Below are 20090 nucleotides of genomic sequence, written 5' to 3' on the forward strand. Positions count from 1 at the left end.
TTTCACACAAATCAGCTTTTATTGTTCGTATCATTATCTTTTGTCCAAAAAGAGAAAAAGAGAGTTTATTATGATGGCTCACATCTAGCTTTAATCACGTCTCCTAAAAGATCCTAAAATATTCCTATGCTTCATGCTCCCCTTTTTCCCCACCACCCCAAAATTCTAAGCCAAATGGCAGCAGCAAAACCCTGTGTCCAGGAGTCTCTCATTCCATCAAGCGTGTTGCATTTCTCACTGGAACATTCTAAAGCTTGGAATCACCAAGCTGCAGGTGGGTGGGATTTTATTCTTACCATAGAGTAGGTGTGATTTTTATAGGCTCCTAGATCAGAGGCAGAATTGTGCACTTGGGGGGAAGTGAAAGACCTGTACTGGGGGAGTCCAAGAGCCAGCCACCAGTCCCTTCTGCCATGGTCATCAAGTAGATGAGGTGACCAGCTTCACGGGTGTGCCTGCATCGATGCTGGTCCCTGCTGACCTCTCCCATCAAAGGAGCCGCTAACCTAGGCAGGATGGGAAATCTTGCACATGTTCAGGAATATCCTAGTCTAGAGTGATCTGTGTGGTGTGGGAGGTGTAGGATGAGCCAGTCTGTTCAGAGTAACCATCGCTATTACCAAGGGGCAGTGCACTAGAAGGAACGTCTCTAAAGCGCTGGTGTTGTCCACGCACAAGATGCCCCTGTTCTGAGGTGCCAACTCCAAGATGCTCCAAGAACACCTGAACCCTGCCTCGTACTGAGGGTGTGGGGGCAGGTACCAATACCCAGGGCCATGTGCTGACTGTGCTCTAAGGGGGACAAGGTGCCCAGAAGGTCTCTGTGTTCCTGACTCCAACTAGGGATTTGGCCGTAAAGGGATGCAGACAGGCTGTGGGTGTCTGGCTGAACCTGCAATACAAGAGAACGTTGGCAAATAATGTGTTTTCCACAGGAAAACCAAGACTCTACGGTGCTTGTGACAGCTCTGGCTAAGGGGAACTCCATGTCGGTCGGCCAGCTGCGTAGTGTGGTCTCAACAGGAGCACAGAAAAGAAGTCACCTTCCTTCTCCTAGGGAGGGCCTGACATCAGACTCCGGGATGTGCTGATGTTGCGCCAAAGCCCTTCCATGTTTGAAGTGGATGAGACACTGAGACCAGGGGATCAAACAATTTACCTGTGTCGAGGTAGGCCAGGGCATGTCAGCACAAACCTGTATGGACTTGTAGTTGTGTGGGTCTTAAAAACAACAGAGGACTTTGCATTTTACTTCCATTTTGGAAGAAGTCTGTAGACAGGCGCTACCAAGAAGCGCCAACCTCGTCAGTCCATTCAAAAGTAGCCTTGGCTAGCCCATGACTACAGAGGCAATTTATTCCGGCTAGCTCTAGGACATTTGAGGACTGTATGTGTGTTGGGGGTTTGGGACAGCAGAAGACGGTTCTTCCCTTTGCTGCTGCCACACACCCCACAGGAATCCCCGGGGAGCTCCACTCCTGCAGCTCAGGAGGGAGGCTGCTTCCAAACACAGGACCCACAGCCTATTTCTTACCGTACTGCAAGAAACACAATGTCAGTCCCATGACCCCTAAACCCTGGTTATTTACTAGACTAGAATCCTCTCTGGGAAGTGGTTAATCTCGTGTCAGATACAGAGAAGCAAAATGTTGGCTGCAAGAGAGACCCGGAGTTCACTGCCCGGGCAGCAGGTGCTCCAGAAGGAACCAGTTCTGGGAGGAGAAGTCCTGGCCACAGCCATTTCTGGGAATAGCCATAGGACTCCCCTGTGGCTGCAGTGGTGGAATGTGGGGCTAGAAGGGAGTTTCCCAGGGGGCTCAGCCCGTGTGCAGATGTGTCCCTGCCTCCACAGATGATGCTAAACAGACGAGGCCCTGGGGTCTGAGCTTCACTGGGCTCATGTGGCGCTTGAAACCAGGCTGTGTGGGAGGGAGGCTGCAGCCTGCCCAACCTTCTCTTTGCTCAAAGACCTGGGGCCCCAGCCTGGTGCTGTGGGCTCAGGGTCACCCCTCCCCCTCCTCCTGGGAGATGCCCAGCACGGACTTATGGAGGATGCCGCACTCCTGCAGGGACTTGGTGAGGTCGGAGAAACGTCTCCTGGGCACCTCCATCGTTTCAATGCTGCAGTGTTGGTAGGTGGCTTTGTTTTTCTGCTCGGCCACGGCGAGGACCGTCTGTAGTTTGTCACTGGGCCTGAAGTAGCGCACGAACCTTTGGCCTGAGGGTGACCTGATGGCCAGCAGCAGCCTCGGCTCTTGGTCTGTCGGCTCCTCCATGTTTGAGGACCCCGAGGAACTCTGTCTCTTGGTTCGGAGGATGAACTTCTTCTCTAAGGCGCAGACCTGGGCTCGGGAATCCTCCTGGCTTGTCTTTACAGCGGTGCAGGCCTCCTCCTGGTAAAGGGCCTGCACACTGCTCAGCTGCAGAGAACTGGCCTTCCTGGCCACCGTGTCCACAGCCCCATCTTCCAGGCTCCTCCTATTGATGGAAGGGAGGACCGGGTACTTGTTGAGAGAGGAGGTGGCTCCCACGAGCACCTGCGGCAGCAGCTCGGGCGCCTCATCAGGGGCCCCCGGAGACGGAGAGACGGGTGCGCAGGCTCCTGCTTTCTGGCTGCCCGAGGACCCGGAGGAGCGTGGTGGAGGCGAAGTGGACAGCACACTGGGAGAACCGTCACCCACGCCTTGAGGTCTGTGCAGGTTCGGCCGCTTCCGGCCCTTGGCGGACTTGGGCCTGATGACGTGCATCCTGAGGGGGCTGGGCTGCCAGATGAAGCTGTCAGCTGAGGTACCGACCACGGTGCTGCGTTCAGGTGGTGCTAGGTTCACAGGGGCTTCTGTGGCCATTGCTTCTCAGGACCCCTAAGGAAGCAGGAGGAAACAGAGAAAGCCATGGGTTAAGCTCCCGAGACACTGAGACTCACTCTTCTGCCATTCGCTGCCCACTGGGGTGGGGGCGCAGGGGGTGGGGGGTAAGCATCAATGGGCTAGAGCATGGGACCATTTTCTGGGTTTCTGACATCTGAAGAGGGGGAGCAGCTGTGACTCACTCATTCATTACAGGTTCTTGGAACAGATCAGCGAACCAAAATCCTTGGAACATAAATTATTAAAGTGAGGAGAGCAATGGGTGAAATCCACAAGTCTGCAGATATTTTCAAGGAGTGATAAGAAAAGAAGATGACCCAGAATGACTGAGGCAAGGGACTAATTCTTACTCTCATGGAGAAGGGCCAGTGAGCAGAAAGACCGCCCCGAGAGAAGAAGCCACGTGACGAACCAGAGTCTGGGTCAGACGACTTTTTCCATAGATGTTTGCAACGACTGAGTTCTGTCTGCGGTGCGGGCACAAGCCCAGCGTGACAACACACTCAGTGAGGGGTGCTGTGTTCCGGTGAAGTTTGACTGGGCCCCAATGTAGCAAAGTGGCCCGGGGGGGGGCGGGACAAAAGGGCCCTGGTGACTTCCTAGAGCAGCTAGAGTGTACCAAGCTTCCAAGTCCTGGCTGGCTCTCAGGGCGGGAAGCTCCCTTAGGGAGTGGCCGGCACAGACCTCAGATGCAGAGGCTGGATGTTAGGGGCGGCTGCCTTTGCTCAGAGAGGGAAGGGAACCCTGTTAGGACACTCAACAGCAGGTCACTTCTCTCTACCAGGGACGCTGTCTGCCCTGACATTCCCGGTGGACAGGACACCCTCTGGAATCCGCAGTCTCCCTCTGCTGCAGGCCTCTCTCGCCCCTCCCTCCCTCTCAGTCCACAGTTAGCCTTTACTTTGTTTTCTTCCTCACCTTGCCTTCCTCACTTGTGCTCTGCCCACGTCACGTGAAACATGGCTCCCCAGCTTGGCTGGGTGGCCGGGAGGACAGGGGCTGCCCTGATCACCTGCTCGAACTCACAGGGGATGCTCAGACTCTGGACAAGGGGTTGGCTAGCTTCCACATGAAGACCCAGTGAGCGTCTATTTTGACTTCTCAGCCTGTGGCCACCAGGCAGCTCTGCCTCCGCAGGACAGTCCTGCGCAGGGCAGCACCAGATGGACGGGTGTGGCTTTGCTTTGGCCGTAGGCCTGTCTTGTGCTTCTTCCTGTTACTCTAGAGAGAAGCTGCTGTGGGATGGTCTGTATGTCAAATTGCTCTGATTGGTCAATAAATAAAACACTGATTGGCCAGTGGCCAGGCAGGAAGTAGGTGGGACAAGGAGAGAGGAGAATTATGGGAAGCGGAAGGCTGAGGCAGGGAGACACTGCCAGCCGCCGCCATGACCAGCAGCATGTGAAGACGCTGGTAAGCCACCAGCCACGTGGCAAGGTATAGATTTATGGAAATGGATTAATTTATGCTATAAGAACAGTTAGCAAGAAACCTGCCACGGCCATACAGTTTGTATGCAATAGAAGTCTCTGTGTTTACTTGGTTGGGTCTGAGCGGCCGTGGGACTGGTGGGTGACAAAGATTTGTCCTGACTGTGGGCAAGGTAGGAAAACTCTAGCAACAAGAAGCTTTCTCTGTTTCTCTTCGACAGGAATGGTCAACTTTTGAGGCTGCAATATGACATTATCGGGCCACATTCACAACTACCCTTGGACACGTGGCTTCACATGCCGCTTGAGAGCGTACCCCGATGGTATTATTGGTAATGGCTGCTCCCCTACTCAGTGCTAACAGTGGGAGACCCCAGCCCCCAAACCCACCCTCTCCACTCCTCCTCTGCAGCTGCCTCGAAACTAGAAAGCATTTCCTGAGTCGATCGTTTCCTTCCGACGGCACACTTTCCCTTAGCTCAGCCTTACTTCCTCCAAGCTCCTCCCATAACCGGTCCTCAACAGTGCTGTGCCAAGTCCTGGGGCTTAGATGTGACCCTGGCTGCTCTGTGCCAGTTCTCTACCAGACCACGAGGAACCAAACCACACGGAACCAAAAACATGCTACCTCTAAATATTCCGGGCAGTCTGCTATTCAGAATCTCAGGCTAGGTTCCCTTCCTTTCATGTTTTAATTGTCTTTTTCCATTTGCCGTGTGTGTGTGTGTGTGTGTGTGTGTGTGTGTGTGTGTGTGTGTTTTGCATATCTGTGCACACATGTCTGCGGGTACACATGCACGCATGGAGGCCCAGGGTTGCCGTCTTATATCTTGTTCACTGAGGAGGGATCTCTCAGTCAAACCCAAAGCTCACCCATATGGTCAGGCTTGCTAGATTGCTCTGGGGACCCTGTCTCAGCCTTCCAGGGCTGGGATTATAAGTGAGCTGCCACACCCATCGGGCATGTACATGAGGAGATCCAAATTCTGGTCCTCGGGGAGGTGCTTTAACCACTGAGCCATCCTCTCAGCCCCCTTTCACAGTTTAAACGGCTCTGTGGTTGTCCCATTCTATTCACAACCCAAACCTTCCTCCAGTCCCCTTCTCCATCCTCCATGCCCAATCTAGCAGCCGGCAGTCCAGAGACTTCTGCCTGAGCAAAAAGTTTTGGCATTAGAAATACATCCCCATCTCCTTGTCCATTTCATTTATTTTCTGATCAACTATGAAGAACATTTTTCCCTATGAGTTTCTTGCTCAGAGTGGCAGGAGGAAGCTGTAGTTATCCAGCTGAGCCGACGAAGGTAAGCTCCTCACTTGGGCTCGGCTATTAATTTGCCACAGCTTCTACAGAATTATCACAGGCTTGGCTTCCAACACCCACACATGCCTGGGGAAGGTTTGACTGTCAGGAAGTTTGGTAACTTAGAAACCTCTCCCTAACAACTTTGATGAGGAGAGTCATGTGTTCTCACAGGCGCTCTGCTGGGTTATTTTTAACAGTCAAACTTGAGTGTGTGCTCGAAGTTGCTATACCTTTTGGTACTCTATATAATTAGCCATGTTCAGAGGGTGTCATAGTCAAGACACCCTGGCCATAAGATAACATGACTGCAAGCTATCTCAAGAGGAAAAAAAAAAAACCTCAATTATGACTAATTCTCATAAGCCCACTCATGGTTATTTAGAGAGTAACACCTCCTTCAGGTAAAATGGTTCCATCCAACCTGCTTTTATAACCCACTGCCTCCTCCCCAGCGCAGAGACCATCTGTTACATGGAGGGAACACCAGCTCCCACCCCCACCCAGTCCAAGGGCAGGATGCTGCGGGGAAACAGGTGTTTGGAGAACTGCATCCATGGAGCCCTTGCAGTCAAACCCTGGGTCTCCAACTCTGCCTGTGCCCTTCAGTCCAGGCTTCTACGACAGCATAATCCCGGCTTGGCTCATTTCGCCACCTCTAGGTCTGGCAGACACTCAACCACAAAATGATTTGACAAGATCTAGGCGTAGGCATCCATCCATCAGGCTGCCAGAGGGAGAGGCAAGTGGCCTGTTTACTTAAACACAATAGCTAGGAGGCAGAGGTCTGCTAGGAGGCAGGAAACAAAACACTAGGCACCACTTCCAAGACGTTGCCAGGAGGGCAGGTGCCCATTCCTTAGGATTATCACCACACAAACAGGAAGGAAGGGGCACTGGCTAGAGAATAAACCAAGATTCCTGTTGTTTTCCAATGGTGCCCACAAGCCACCAAGGGGTCAGATCACACTACTTCACAGCCCAAATCTAAACCTACAGCGAAAGCAGCAAAATATAACCACCTACAAACCATCTGCTGCCATATACCAGGACACATACATGTGCATTGGTCTTTTAAAATTGTTTATCAGTTACTACCGCCCCCCTGCCGCCACCCCCTAGTCCCCAGCCTGGCTTACAAAATTAAACTATGTAAAGGAACCACCCCGGGGATGGAGAGAGCCAAGATTGACACCATTCCCAGTCCTACTCCAAACCAGAGATTAGGATGTGGGAAACCACAAGCCACCAAGTGAGGGAAGCTTTGCGAAGGGAACTAGGGTTGACTCCAGGATAGAAGGGCGGGCGAGGGGGTGGAGCAGAGGTTTCTATTACCTCCACGGTCGGTCAGGCCTAGAAGCAACGTTTAAAGTGCAGAAGCGGGGTGTCAGGGAATGGCAGGAAGGGCTGGAGCATGAGGGCAGACTTGGGGGAAAGAGCATGGAACTGTGGGAGGCTCCCTTCAGCTCCGGCCTCTGCACATGACCCGGATCCCCTTGTCTCTCTCTGGATCTGCGTCCAGGGACTGACTGGCTTGTATATGCCCCTCCCAGGGGGCCCCTTGGCTGCTGCAGACTCAGGCTCCGGCCAGGTTGGCTCTGCCTCTGGGGAAGTCCTTTCAAAAGGCCTGGCTCTCAGTTTCTGGGGACCCACAGTGGGTCTCTCACCTCGCAGCTCAGCTCCATCCGCCTCCTGTGCCTGGCTGCGACCAGCTGGTAAACAGCCCCGTCTCCGTGGCAACCGCCGAGGGGTGGGGCGCCACGTGCTTCCGGTGGGATCCGGAACCTGCCTGGCCTGGGCCGGCCTGCGTAAACTAAGTTGGACAAGCCAGGGCACGGAGAGCCGAGGGCCTGCAGTCCCTGGTTCAAGGATTCCAGACGCAAGTCCTTGGTGTGGCCCTGCCCCATGGAGGCCACAGGGCCCTGGGCCTGGGCCTCTGACACCTTCTCTCCTCTTCCTGACCTGGCCTGACTCTCTGGGGAGAGTGCGTTCATGGGAAAGGGAACCTTGCCCTGGGGTGGGGGTGGGGTGGAGACCAGCATCAAATCCCGGTCTATCGCTGGCCTGAACCTGTCGGTGTCCTATTTTAAAACAGGAGTGTGGGACTCATTCCTGAACCCCTTAGAGTCCGAGTGTGGTTTTTTTTCTTTTTCTTTTCTTTTCTTAGGGTATATCATCATGGGGGAGTAAGAGACTACCCACTCCCACTCTGGGGACACTCTGAGTTTTGTGATCCCCCCCCCCCATCTCCTTTAAGGGTCTAACTACACAGTCAGCAACTCCAGCCACTTTACCTTGTTTTCCAACAGCCTTGAGATTCGGAGTCCCGCAGCCTGGCTCCTTCCCCTCCACCCTGCTCAGAAGCTATGGTCCACTACCTCAGCCATTCTGTTGGTAAGAGTTCCCCTTACCCTACTGTCCTTCCACCCCATCCATGTGATGGAGCCTTAGCTGGAATCTGTCCACCCACACCAAGCACTAAAAAGGTATCATGGCAAATCACCCAGATGGATGTCAGGGCACTGGTGTAGTCTCCAACGTCAGTCAGACCCCCAGCCCTCCCTAGCCAGCTTTCTGTCTGCTCTCCTCAGTCTTCTGCCCTCTCCAATGGCTATTCCAAATCTTGTCTTTCCTCCGAACACTCCCTGCTTTCCGCCTTCCCTCCTCCCTCTGGGATGATATTCTCCCGCCCTCTGTCGAGAAAAACAGAAATCATCGAATGGAGGCCTTCTTAGCTGTCTGCTGTCAGAGCTGCAAGGAACCTGCCTCTGCATCCTTGCTCTCTTGCCCCTGGCCTGTTGGAGTGGAAAGGGGCTGACTTCTGACCCTGTCCCCTCTTTTTTTTTTTTTTTTAAACATTTTAATAATTTATTTAAATTTATTTTATGTGCACTGGTGTGAAGGTGTCAGATCCCCAGGAACTGGAGTTACAGACAGTTGTGAGCTGCCATGTGGTTGCTGGGAATTGAACTCAGGACCTCTGGAAGAACAGCCAGTGCTCTTAACCACTGAGCCACCTCTCCAGCCCCCCCTGTCCCCTCTTGACTCCCTCTGTGGTGCTCCACTGGTTCCCGACCATGGCCACGCCTACACGCGCCCTCCCTAGGCTCAACACCCTTGCTTCTGTTGAACCCTTGGCTTGAAGATTCTTCCCCAGCCTGTCCTGTCCCTTCATTTGCCCAATTCCTTCCTGTCTTTGTTCCAATCTAATGAAGTCTTCCTTCCAAGCTGGTTTCAAAGGGAGTCCCAAGTGGACTGCGCTCCAGACCCTCAGAGTAATTTAGTACCCAAACTGCTAGAAGTTACTAGTAGACAGTCAAGAACCACAGATTCATGACTTAACATTATGGCCACATATTTGTTACCTGCTTTGTCCTGCATGTATAGGGGTGGGATTTTGAGAGGAGTACAACTCCAAACCCTTGTCAGCACAGTCACAGTTGGGTCAGAAAGACACATTGTTCGCTGATAGTTATAATAATACTACTACATTCAGTATAGTTTGAGCCAAGGGTAGGAGAGCAGACATGGGCTGGATGGGATTACATATGATGAGATTGGTACCAGTGGCACATTGTTTTTAGGAGCTGGCAGGGAGGGGTTCATTCCAGCGATGGGCTGTTAGCCCATCTCAGAGAGGACGCTGCTGACCTTGGTAGAGCACTTAGCCTAGGATGAGGGCCTGGGCTAGGCTGGCCTCCTTTCCGGGAATTCTGTCTCTGGATATCCAGGAGGCATCATGGCCCCAGAGAGGTGCCGCTGGCAGTTTTAGAAGCCGGTGCTTTTGCATGGCGGTGTCGCCGGCTTACATCTCGTTAATGATCCTGTCAGAAGTCTCCAGGCGATGCTCTTCAGCCCTTCGGCGCCCACTCAGAAGAGATTAAAGTAGATCCTTCGCCAGCTATTTTAATATCACCTAAGAATTATGCAACCCTTTGGGAGTGGCATCGGTTTCCGTCCGTGGCTCCCCCACTGTGTGCGAGCGAGGTGCGTGTGCTCTTGCTGGAGCATGGTGAGATGCTGGCTACACCTGGGGTCCATTTCGTGTCCAGCAGCACATGAGTCTTTGTTCTCTGGCATGGTGTGATGCAGCCCTGTGGGAAAGAGACAGCCAGCTAGTCCCTCTCTTTATCTCCTGACCCGCACCAGAGAGCATCTTCAAAGAACATCCCTCTGATGCCTGGGCTGAACATGCACACGCATCCACTAGATTCTCAGGAAAATGGCTGGAGGCCATTCTCCCATCTGCTAATGTGAGGGCCCGTCTTCCTTTGTACCATGCCTCCACTCCCCAGCTCTCTCCTGGACTCTAGCCAGCTTGTCCCCCAAATGGGCCCTTGGCATTCTCATCTCTTGTGTCCTGGTTCGCATCTGCCCTACCTTCTCCCTCTTCAAAGTGAATCCAAACTGCTTGATACTTCAAGGCCCGTCTTAAAAGTCGCCTGTTCTAAAGTCCTTTCCTGACCGTGCCCACCCCCCAATGCAGTATTTTAGTTGCTTCTGGTCTGTGATAACATGCCCAATTATAATCTGGTAACAAGGCAAACAGGCTGCATGGCTCTGCACAGCTCCTTAGAAATCAGCTTCCTGAGAGACCTTCAGCAGAGAAGTTTCTGGATTATAAAATGGAGCTACTGATGTACTGCACTGTTTGACTGCTTCCTGCATCTCAGGGGAACATGTCCAAGTGTGTATTGACACTTCTTGTCTTGTTAGAATATATGGAACTGCCACTCACCTTGGCCCCATGTTGACCAAATGGTTTCACACCAAGAGCGTCTAGATCTCGCTGGCGCCGCAGAAGACAAAGGTCATTGACTCCACAGATGGGAAAGCTCGGGGTCCTGGGGCTTGGATTCGCTGACAGGAAATACTGGGACAGCTCCAACTCTCTTTGGCATGGACCCAGAGTTCACGGCCCTCCACTGTTGCTGCCTCTTGTGCCAAAGTCAGCAGCGGTGCTGGGCTACGATCCAGTTGATGAAGTCAAGGCCCATATGGGCTCTTGGTCTCTGTCTAGTCTCTGTTTACCTGTAGTCAGCTCGGCAGCCTCCTTTGGACCTCCCTTGGATCTTCTCATTAGCTGAGTACACAGTTGGTACTTCAGCTGGATTTCATTCCAGGCACACACCTCAGGCCCCTTTGTATCTGAAGTCTCATCACCTGCTGCTTCAAAAGATGTGAGTCCTCTCTTTGTAGCTCCAACCTGGGTCTGGTTTTGTCAGGTTCCCATGGAGACAGAACCTAATTAGAAAAACTTGTACAGCTGTTGAAATGATGATTGGCCAGGACCAGCCTGGTCAGGGTCCAGCCTCTCAGCAGCCACCAGTTGTACCCAAGAAGGCCAAGTGGCTAGGACACCAGGTGGGCTCTCACAGTGCTCTTGCAGTAGGACTGACATTTTGAAGTCTTCCTGGGAAAGTTCACCACGGCATGAAAACTTACCTGAGGCTTTGGACCTGCCAAATTCTCTCAAAGCTCTGCTGAGCTATTGTTTCCTCTCCAAGACTCATCACAGTCTGATGTAGCCTGATGTCTCTTGGGGCTGGTGGAGAATACTTGAACTGAAAGAGAGCTGATCGTGGAGCCACTCCATGAAGGGACAGGCACCCACACACATTCTCCCCGACTGCCCTGTGGGCTGCTGACTCCTCCAAAAATAAAAAAACAACCAGAGTGATAGTGTTGCCAAAGAAAGACAGACACCATTAGTGTTCACCATTTCCAAACAGTTGAGCCGTTCTTACATTTTACATCTGGGTCAAAGTGCCAGGACGGGTGTCATAGTCAGACGTCACTAGGTCTGGCCAAGATCCCTGGGAGCCCTGTGCTGAGGGTATCCAAAGGCCTTGGCTGTATTGGTGGTTTGTACTTTTCCTTTACTTCCTCCCCCAAAAGGAGCTGAACTGGCAGATGAAGGTGGAACCCTGGCACCCTGGACCTCCTGGTCTCTTTGGGAATGAAGGTCATTGCTGTATTCATTGTCTTTATCTTCTGCTGTAAGTATAAGCCATCTGAGTGAGTGCTGGGAGGCCATCTTTCTGACTGTGACCTAGGTGGCTTTGAGGGAAGGTAGGGTACAAGGCCCTCAGGAGAGAACCAGGCTCCCCCCCCCCAACGTTCTCCTACCTCTGGTTCTATTGTCTAATGGGCTGGTTATGGTGTTGGCCTCACAGAATATTTTGGAATCCAAGGACATTGACCACATACTGGAAAAATGATGTTTGGCTGTAGGGTCAGCACTCCTGGTCTGGGAGGCTTTCTTCCTTCCCATTCTGGTTACCTTTATTTAAAGCTATGTGTACTGCCGTACAAAACGGTGGGCATGATTCCAGCCAGCTGGAGTAATTCTTCTGGTGAAGGCATCCTGATGATGTCTAGTGACTACTTAGTCAAACTGAGTCACTGCTGCTGGGGCTTCGGATTGTGTACCTCTGCAAAGTGAAGTATGCAATCTGAAGGGTTTCCTGGGGCCCGTCAGGGGTCTGTTAAAAAAAAACAAAACAACAAAACCCCAGTCTTTTGCTGATAGCCTGTGTTAGCTGTTTGTCCAAAACCAGTTTCCTGCTGTTTTCAGCCACACCGCAGTGACTCTGGGGTTCTGTAAGTCAGTCATATCAAAATTAGGTCTCCCTCTTTCTCCAAGTTGCTAATGAGCTTTGCAGTTTTCAAAATCATGCCAAATGTGTAATCTCAGTGCTTGGGAAGTGGAGGCAGGAGGATTGAGAAATCAGGTCAAGGCATCTAACTCAGCACTGAGGTGGGAGGGAGCCCGAGAAAACCTGCCATCACTGACTGCTTTCCTTCTTTGGGCTCGTGCTCTTGCTGGGTTTTTAGCACAGACCACGTATATGCTTGTAATTTAAAAATCAAATGCAGGCCTAGGCACGTAGCTCAGTGGCTAGAGCACTTGCCTACCATACACAAAAACCTGAATTCAATCCCCAGCGCTGTATAAAGCCAGGCAGGATGGCACAAGCCTGTAATCAGAGGTGGAGGCAGGAGAGTTGGAAGTTCAAGGTCATCCTTGACTGCATATGAGTTTGAGGCCAGATTGGGCCACATAAGTTTTCATTTGGTCACAAAACAAAACCATAAAATATATAGTAACAAAGGTACAGCCTTCTCGGGGACTAGTACTTTTCTGCACCTAGATGCAACTGCTCTGGAGACTCTAGAGGACATTACACTAAGCCCACCCCCCACCCCCACCCCCACCCTCTGGGGCACCACACACACACACACACACACACACACACACACACAAAAATACTGTAACAAAATAATACATGTGTCTTAATCACTGTTCTGTTGCTGTGAAGAGACACCATATCAAGGCAACTCTTGTAAAGGGAAGCATTTAACTAGGGGCTTGTTTACAACTTAAGAGGCTTAGTCCATCATCATCATGGCAGGGAGCATGTCAGCATGCAGGCAGGCAGACACAGTGCTGGAGAAATGGTGGAGAGCTACATCCTGATCTGCAGGCAGAGAAAGAGGGGCCAGGCCTGGTGTGGGCTTTTGAAACCTCAAAGCTCATCCTCGGTTTCACACTTCATCCAGCAAGGCCACCTAATCCTTCTCTAACAGTTCCACTCCCTGGTGACCATGCATTCAAGCATATGAGCCTATGGGGCCATTCTTAATCAAACCACCACAATGTGCTTGTAAAAAAGGTACATGGAAGTATGCTAAGTGAATGTGGCCTGATTCTTTCTCCATCTGCCTCAGTCTCACTGTCCGGAGTTGAGCTATTAAAAGTGGTACATTCCTAGGACATATGCTTTGATGACCGTCCTCGTGAGGTACATGTGGTACTTTCCAGTGCTCTGCTGTTGCAGACCACACTGCCAGTAATCACCCTTCTGTGTTCATTTCTGTGTGTGTGTGTGTGTGTGTAAGCATTTTATAGAAGTAGAAAGGTCTACTGTTGAACTCCTGTAATTCCAGCACCTCGAAGGCAGAGAGGAGAGGATCTCCCCAGGTTCAAGGCCAGCCTGGTCTCTACAGGGACTCCAGGCCAGCCAGGGTTATGTAGTAAGAGAAGACCTTGCCTATTAAAAATAACAAGAATTTATGGGTCTGTGTGTTTGTGCCATTTTACAGAGTGGATCAGAGGTGTTTTTCTGATTTCCTAGCCCTGGGTTTTGCTTCTCCTGGGAGACTATAAATGCCTGGTGCTGCCTAGAGGAAGGGCTGACCTTGAGCTTTCCCAGTTAATGTTGATCAGACATGGACGGTGGCGGAGCACCCCGATAGCTGGGGAGCCTGGGCCGCCTCCTGGTTATCGAGACACTTTCTGGGTGATGGGGTAACACTGATCCTGTTTTTCTACCCTTTGAGGGAGGCAGACGCCTTGTACAAGGGCTCTGCACTGCCCACCTCACTGCAAGCACTCCAGCGAGGCCCGGGTCCTCAGGCTGCTCGCCTTTGTTGTTTTCTCCTTGGCAGGGACAACCTCCACCCTCAGCAGCTTCTGGCAATTCCAGAGGATGGTCAAGCACATCACAGGACGCAGCGCCTTCTTCTCCTATTATGGATACGGCTGCTACTGTGGGCTTGGGGGCAGAGGAGTCCCTGTGGATGCCACAGACAGGTGATGCGCAGGTTCTGGGCTAGCCCCTTACTGCATTTGTGTTAAAGTCCAGGCTTCTGGCTGGGAGGGGGTGGGGTTAGGAATCCTGAAGAAACGATCCCAAGGCAGCATGAGACTGCAAAGGGGTTGCAGGGTGAGTCTTGAGGAAGCCAGAACTGAGTCACCTTTCTCTGTTGGACCTGAGTAACTGCCCAGGGCCCCGTATGCCTAAGGTCCTGGGTATGGCTTGTGTGCTGACCACCTTGAGACAGGGTCTTAGCTCCTAGCTCATGCTAGCCTCGAACTTACTACATGGTCCAGGTTGGACTTGAACTCTGGATCCTCCTGCCTCCGCCTCCCAAGTGTTCAGATTCTAGGCATGTGCCACCATGTGCTACTGAAACCCAGAATCCCATCCCTGCTGGACAGCCATACCACCGAGATACACCCCAGGCCCATCCTGATATTCTCAATTAAGGGCCCTAACCTTATACAGTACAACCCGAGATCTGGAAGCCTTTCCCATTCACCTGGCAAAGGTACTCTTTGTTCCCATGCTCCCTTTTTTTTTTTTTTTTTTTTTTTTTTTTTGGATTATGGGCCCAGTAAGACTGCCCTGCCAGCTCCCAGACCTAATTCCATATTTTAGAAGAGAAGCCAAGTGGCCCAGTTCGGAAAAGTTGTCCATCTGGAGGCAGTCACACAGTACGAAGTTGGCTTCCAGGACAGCTCTAAGGATTTGGGGGTGGGTGGTGTGGGCTTCTATAAAAAATGGACATTACTGTAATCTGGAGGGGGCACAGTGGGGAGACTGGATAGTGTGTGTCTGTTCCCATTTGAAGAAATAAGAAGGGAAATATCCCTGGGCATGTCCTTACAGCAGGGTCTAATATATGGAACTTGAGCCCCAGGCTTAGCTGTGGAGACATGGAAGGCCACTGGCCCCTGTGAGGTGCACAGTATGTGCCCAACACCGAACAGGTGATCGACACCTGAGCCTCAACCCTCACAGTAAATATCGGAGGAGCATCCACACTGTAACCCACCTTCGAGCTGAGATGGATTCACAGGGAGGACCCAGACTAAGAGTTGCTCAGCCTTAGCTGGGCATTGGTGGCTCACACCTTCAATCCTAGCACTCAGAAGACAGGCAGATGGATCACTGTGAGTTCCAGGACAGCCTGGTCTACAAAGGGGGTTCCGGGACAGCCAAGGCTACACAGAGAAACCCTGTCTCGAAAACTAGATAGATAGATAGATAGATAGATAGATAGATAGATAGATAGATAGATAGATACACAGAGAAACCCTGTCTCAAAAACTAGATAGATAGATAGATAGATAGATAGATAGATAAAGAGTTGCTCAACCACCATCACCCCCAGGCAAAGCGGCAGAGCCTGGCCTGGAACACAGATCCCCTCATTTCTGAATCCACCTCCTGTTTCCACCCACCTGTGTTTCACCTGATGGAGTCCAAAGTTAGATCCCAAACCGCACACCATTAGCCCAGGGCCACAGAGGGCCAAGAGCCCATGTAGACATGGAAACGTCCAGGAAAGGACAAGTGTATCATACCTCACCTCCCCAGCTCCAGTGCCTTCGGGCCCAGGGAAGCCAGGGAAGCTGGAAGTCCCTTCCAGCTCGCAGCCAGGGCCCTCTCACTGACCCCCCGGGGACAGCCACACACAGGTGTAGTCCCTCCTCACCTTCCTCTCCCCACCCGCAGGTGCTGCTGGGCTCATGACTGCTGTTACCACAGTCTGAAGGAGGATGGCTGCCAGCCAATCTTCAATGGCTACCAGTTCAGCGTTGTCAACGGGACTGTGGCCTGTGAGTAGCCAGCCTTCCCTGTAGGGAGACGGCGGGACCTGGGCCGAGTCACTTCCTCATTAGTCCACTGATCGTTTTAGGGAAGGAGACTTTCCCAAGTGCTTTGAGACCAAGGAAGGGGGTAGGTCTGAGAGTCAGAGCTTCTTGGAGAGAGTCTTTGCACAGTTTTGCCTGCTCTCTTCTGCCCACCACTGAATCTCAGCTGTAACCAGGGAGCCAGAGCCCACCCTACATTATGGGCCAGTAAAGAGTTGTTGGCTGTGGAGTCGATTGACTTTGCGGTTTCCCTAGGCAGCGCTGGCTGTTGAGAGCATTCCTCCTACCCCTCCCTGCCCCCCAGTTTTGAGATGTGTGTGCTATGCATGTGTGTATGTTTTTGTACATGTGTAGGTACACTTGGAAGAGGTTTGAGGTTGATCTTAGGGACCGTCTTCTGTTGCTCTTGTACCTTATTCATTGAGGCAGAGTGTCTCAGGCAAACCCTCAGCTGGCTGATGTGGCTGTCTTACTGTGGGGATCCTGTCTCTGCCTCCAGGGGCTGGGATCACAGGCAGGCCACCAGACCCACCCAGCATTTGGTTTCTGGGTGTCCGAGCTCTGGTCCTCCCAAGTGCATTAACCACTGAATTATCACTCCAGCCCCCACCCCTTTTGTCACGTGTTAACAGGGCTTTCTGGCTGTCATTCCGTTGAACAAATATTTGCTAAGGGTGACTGCGCGTTGTGCACTGTGACCACGGTGGATAGGGACAGAAAGGTGCCTGGGAGTGGGACACGGTGCAGAAGGGAAGAGGGAGAGATTGGGTGGGGGAGTGTACAGAATGTCCGCTCAAAAGGGGTGTGTCCTGGAGCTAAGGGTGTGGGCATGTGGAGCGCATGTCTAGCCTATGGGGCGTGAGGGCTGTGGGCATGAGCCTTTGCCCAGCTGTGGAGTTCCAGCCCAGTGGGTGGTTTCTTGCTCCTCACATGCCATAGCTGAACTCCCGCCAAGCCTTAGGGCATCGTGAGCCACTTCCTCCCAGGTATATCACAGCTGTGTTTCTGGCAGCCATCTGCCTCCTCCAAGGTCAGAGAACTATCAGTTGCCCCGACTCGTCTCCCAGGATGGAGGACTTACAACTCCACACAGGGAGTCATGTACCACAGCACTCCATCCAGAGCTGTGGCACAAGACACAGGAAACCCCGGAGTCAGGACTGAGTTTTCTCCCTGGCATCCACTGTGAGATTGGAAATGGGGCGGGCTGGGGGCTCAGACACCCCCCCACACACACAATAGAAGATGGCCTTCAGTTCAGTCTGCTACTCTACAGCCCTGCACGGATGGCAGAGGGACCTCGCACATCAGGAGAACCTTTGCCACTGAGGCCTGGGCCAACCCTCTGTCCTTCCTTCATTCACTGGCTGCCCAGAAGAGCGAGGATAGGCCTGGAAACTGTACCTCCCGGCCCAGAACTCCAGGAGGCGGGAAGAGTGCAGAAAGGTATCTTGAGACAGGCTAAGGCCACAGAAGATGACATGTCCTCTGATCGACACTTGTTAGCCTGGGGCAGGAGACAGAGGCAGGACCTGGGAGCTGGTGTCCATGGATGAGCTTCCCCACATGCAGCCATGAGCTCTGGAGGAAGAGGAGACTTCCACAATTACCCTGGGGCATCAGTGTCACCCTCCAAGGAGCCCAGAACTTACGGCCTGGGCTCTGGTGTGGAGCCTGCTGCTGCTGTGGGCCGACACACAGACACATCCACCCATGCACCCTTCATTAGCCGAGCACCCACTGTCACTGTGGTCCCAAAGCCAGACCCGGAGTGAGGCCGGCCCAGCGCCTGCTCTCCGAAGATCAGTAGCCTAGGAGATCTCCAGAGCAGAAAACACGTTGGAGACTATCCCAGCCAACCCCTCGCTGAAACTCTGGGAAGGCTGAGGCCCACAGAGGGGAGGGCCTTGATCCAGGTGAGTGACAGGCAAAACCGGGACTTGCATGCTGAGCAACTTCCTGCCCGGCTTGAGCTGTCTGGGCCTCGGTCCTGTCACTCATCTAGCCAGAGCAGCAGCTACAGCGGTTTACAGCCAACTGTGGCTGCTCTGCACACCTCACCTTGGCTCGCCAGGGTAGACCTCTGCGGTAGACACTTTTCTCCCCATTATTGCTTAGTACATCAAGGCTCAGAGAGGTCAAGTGGATGTCCAAGGTCACACAGCCAGGGACTAAGGGGAAGGCATCTACTTGAGGGGAGGGTTATTCCCCAAATGCAAGTCTCATGACCTCTAACAACTGATGAGATGCTCTGCCCTGGCTGGAGGAGCGTAGTGACTGGACCTTTTCATTTGTTCCTGGCAAGGGGCCCCAGCTTTCCAGCCCAGCCTCAGTCTCCCCATCCGTGGAAAGGGTGGATTCACTCACACTGCACAAGGTTGCTGGGTGATGGACAAGAGTGACCCCTCTTGTGACCCCCTGGAGGGGCTGGCCCCACTGCAGGTGTTAGTTAGTGTCCGCCTTTTGGATGTGGGAATTTCTGGTTTGGCCCGGCTTGGCTTTTTACTTTGTCGGGGAACACCAGGACTGTTTTTGTAATTCTTTAATTTTTGTGTGTAAGTGTTTTGGCTGCATGTATGTCTGTGCACCATGTGCATGCAGTGCCAGAAGAAGCCAGAAGAGGGCGTCAGGTGCCCTGAAACTGGAGTTACAGACAGTTGTGAGTACTGGGAATTGAATCCAGGTCCTCTGGGGGCCAACGTCATTACTGTGACCCTTATGGAATTAAGCCTCTTCTGTGCCCTGGCCACACTGCGCTGGAAGAGTTAATGCCTCCAGCGGTTCTAAAATCTGGTCCCCGTCTGGTCCCAGGTTGCCTAGCAACCAGTGTGGGACAGACTTGGGGGGGACAGGGGGTGGAGTTTGGTATCCACAGCTTGAAATGCTGCCCAGATACCAGTTCTCAACAAAGTCTCTGAAGGAGCTCAAGGGCCAGTTTTCTGGAAGGGGACAGCTGCCCTAGCATGGTTGACCAGGTGGTTGCCCCTCCTCTGAGGAGGTTTATATAAGCGGTCGGCATTCACAAGGGACCTGAAGATCGCAGTGACACCCCCATCTGCCACACAGGCATAGGGTGAAGCCTGCCTGTGGGGGAGAGACTGGTTCCAGCCACTGTACCATGTCACCTGTTGCAGGCCTGTGACTCCTCCCTCCCCACTGGAGATGGGGGGCAGAAGTGGTAACTTCTGGAAGTTTAGTTTGCAAAGACCTTTCTCATTACTGGAGCGTTCCTCACACCAGCTTCTCCTGCCTGCTCCACACCCCTTTCCTCTGCCAGCGTTCATCGCACTCTGACATTTCCTGTACCTTCTTTGTCTACTTGTGCAGTGGCCCCCACCTCCCAGCTAGAGGGTAAGTTCCCTGAGAGCTGTGAGTGTGTCCACTGCTTTACCGATGCTCTTGACAAAATACCCAATGTCACCGACTTAAAGAAAGGTTTAACTGGACTCCCAGGTTCTGGGAGTTCAGTTGTTGTTGGCCACGTGCCTCTGAGCAGAAGTGATGGCGGAGTACTGTGGTGTGTGGCAGAGGACGTTCTTAACCTCCTGACAGACAACAGGAGACATACGGAGGACAACCCACAGGCCCCAAAGACTTGCTGACAGTGACCTCTTTCCTTCAACTAGAACCCCTCCCCGCCCCCGCCAGCTGAAACTTCCATCACTTTCCAAAATGGTACTGTCAGCCAAGGACCCAAACCTTCACCGCACAGGCATATATATACATATATATATATACTCAGTCCATAGCACTGTGCCTTTGCCCCCAAGCCTCATGGTCATCTTATGTTGCAAAATGCATTTAGCTCATCTCCAAGATTCCTCAAGCTTGTTTTCTGTATTAATCAGGTTTTTCCATTGGTGTGACCTGAGAGAACAATTTAAAAGTCAGCAAGGATTGATTTTTGCTCAGTTTCACAGATCTGAGTCCATTGTCCTTGGTTTTGTGGACCAGTGAGGTGGATCACGATGGTGATGAGAACATGTAGTAGAGACTACTCATCTTAGGGCAGGTAGGACGCCATGAAGAAAGGCCAGGACCAAACG

At 52.4% G+C, this 20090-nt stretch overlaps 2 protein-coding genes across 3 annotated transcripts in view; one reads left to right on the forward strand and one right to left on the reverse strand.

The window, feature by feature from the left end:
- Ubxn10 (UBX domain protein 10) lies at positions 1-7336 on the reverse strand. Its single transcript, XM_028875303.2, has 2 exons — positions 7268-7336; positions 1-2861 (listed from the first exon to the last, which is right to left on the reverse strand). The coding sequence occupies exon 2, from the start codon at positions 2844-2846 to the stop codon at positions 2004-2006; it is 843 nt and encodes a 280-aa protein (XP_028731136.1). The 5' UTR covers positions 2847-2861; positions 7268-7336; the 3' UTR covers positions 1-2003.
- Pla2g2c (phospholipase A2 group IIC) overlaps positions 7312-20090 on the forward strand; it is a 21708-nt gene continuing 8929 nt past the window's right edge. For both annotated transcript variants that reach the window (XR_005090945.1, XM_028875309.2), the window contains exons 1-5: positions 7312-7584; positions 7910-7994; positions 11499-11599; positions 14052-14196; positions 15905-16008. Coding sequence is in view for 1 of the 2 variants with exons in the window: in XM_028875309.2 (XP_028731142.1) it covers positions 11560-11599; positions 14052-14196; positions 15905-16008 (289 nt within the window). In the remaining variant the exon portion in view is untranslated. The remainder of the gene's footprint in view (positions 7585-7909; positions 7995-11498; positions 11600-14051; positions 14197-15904; positions 16009-20090) is intronic.

The sequence above is a fragment of the Peromyscus leucopus genome, chromosome 2, assembly GCF_004664715.2.
Source record: "Peromyscus leucopus breed LL Stock chromosome 2, UCI_PerLeu_2.1, whole genome shotgun sequence".
NCBI lineage: Eukaryota > Metazoa > Chordata > Mammalia > Rodentia > Cricetidae > Peromyscus > Peromyscus leucopus.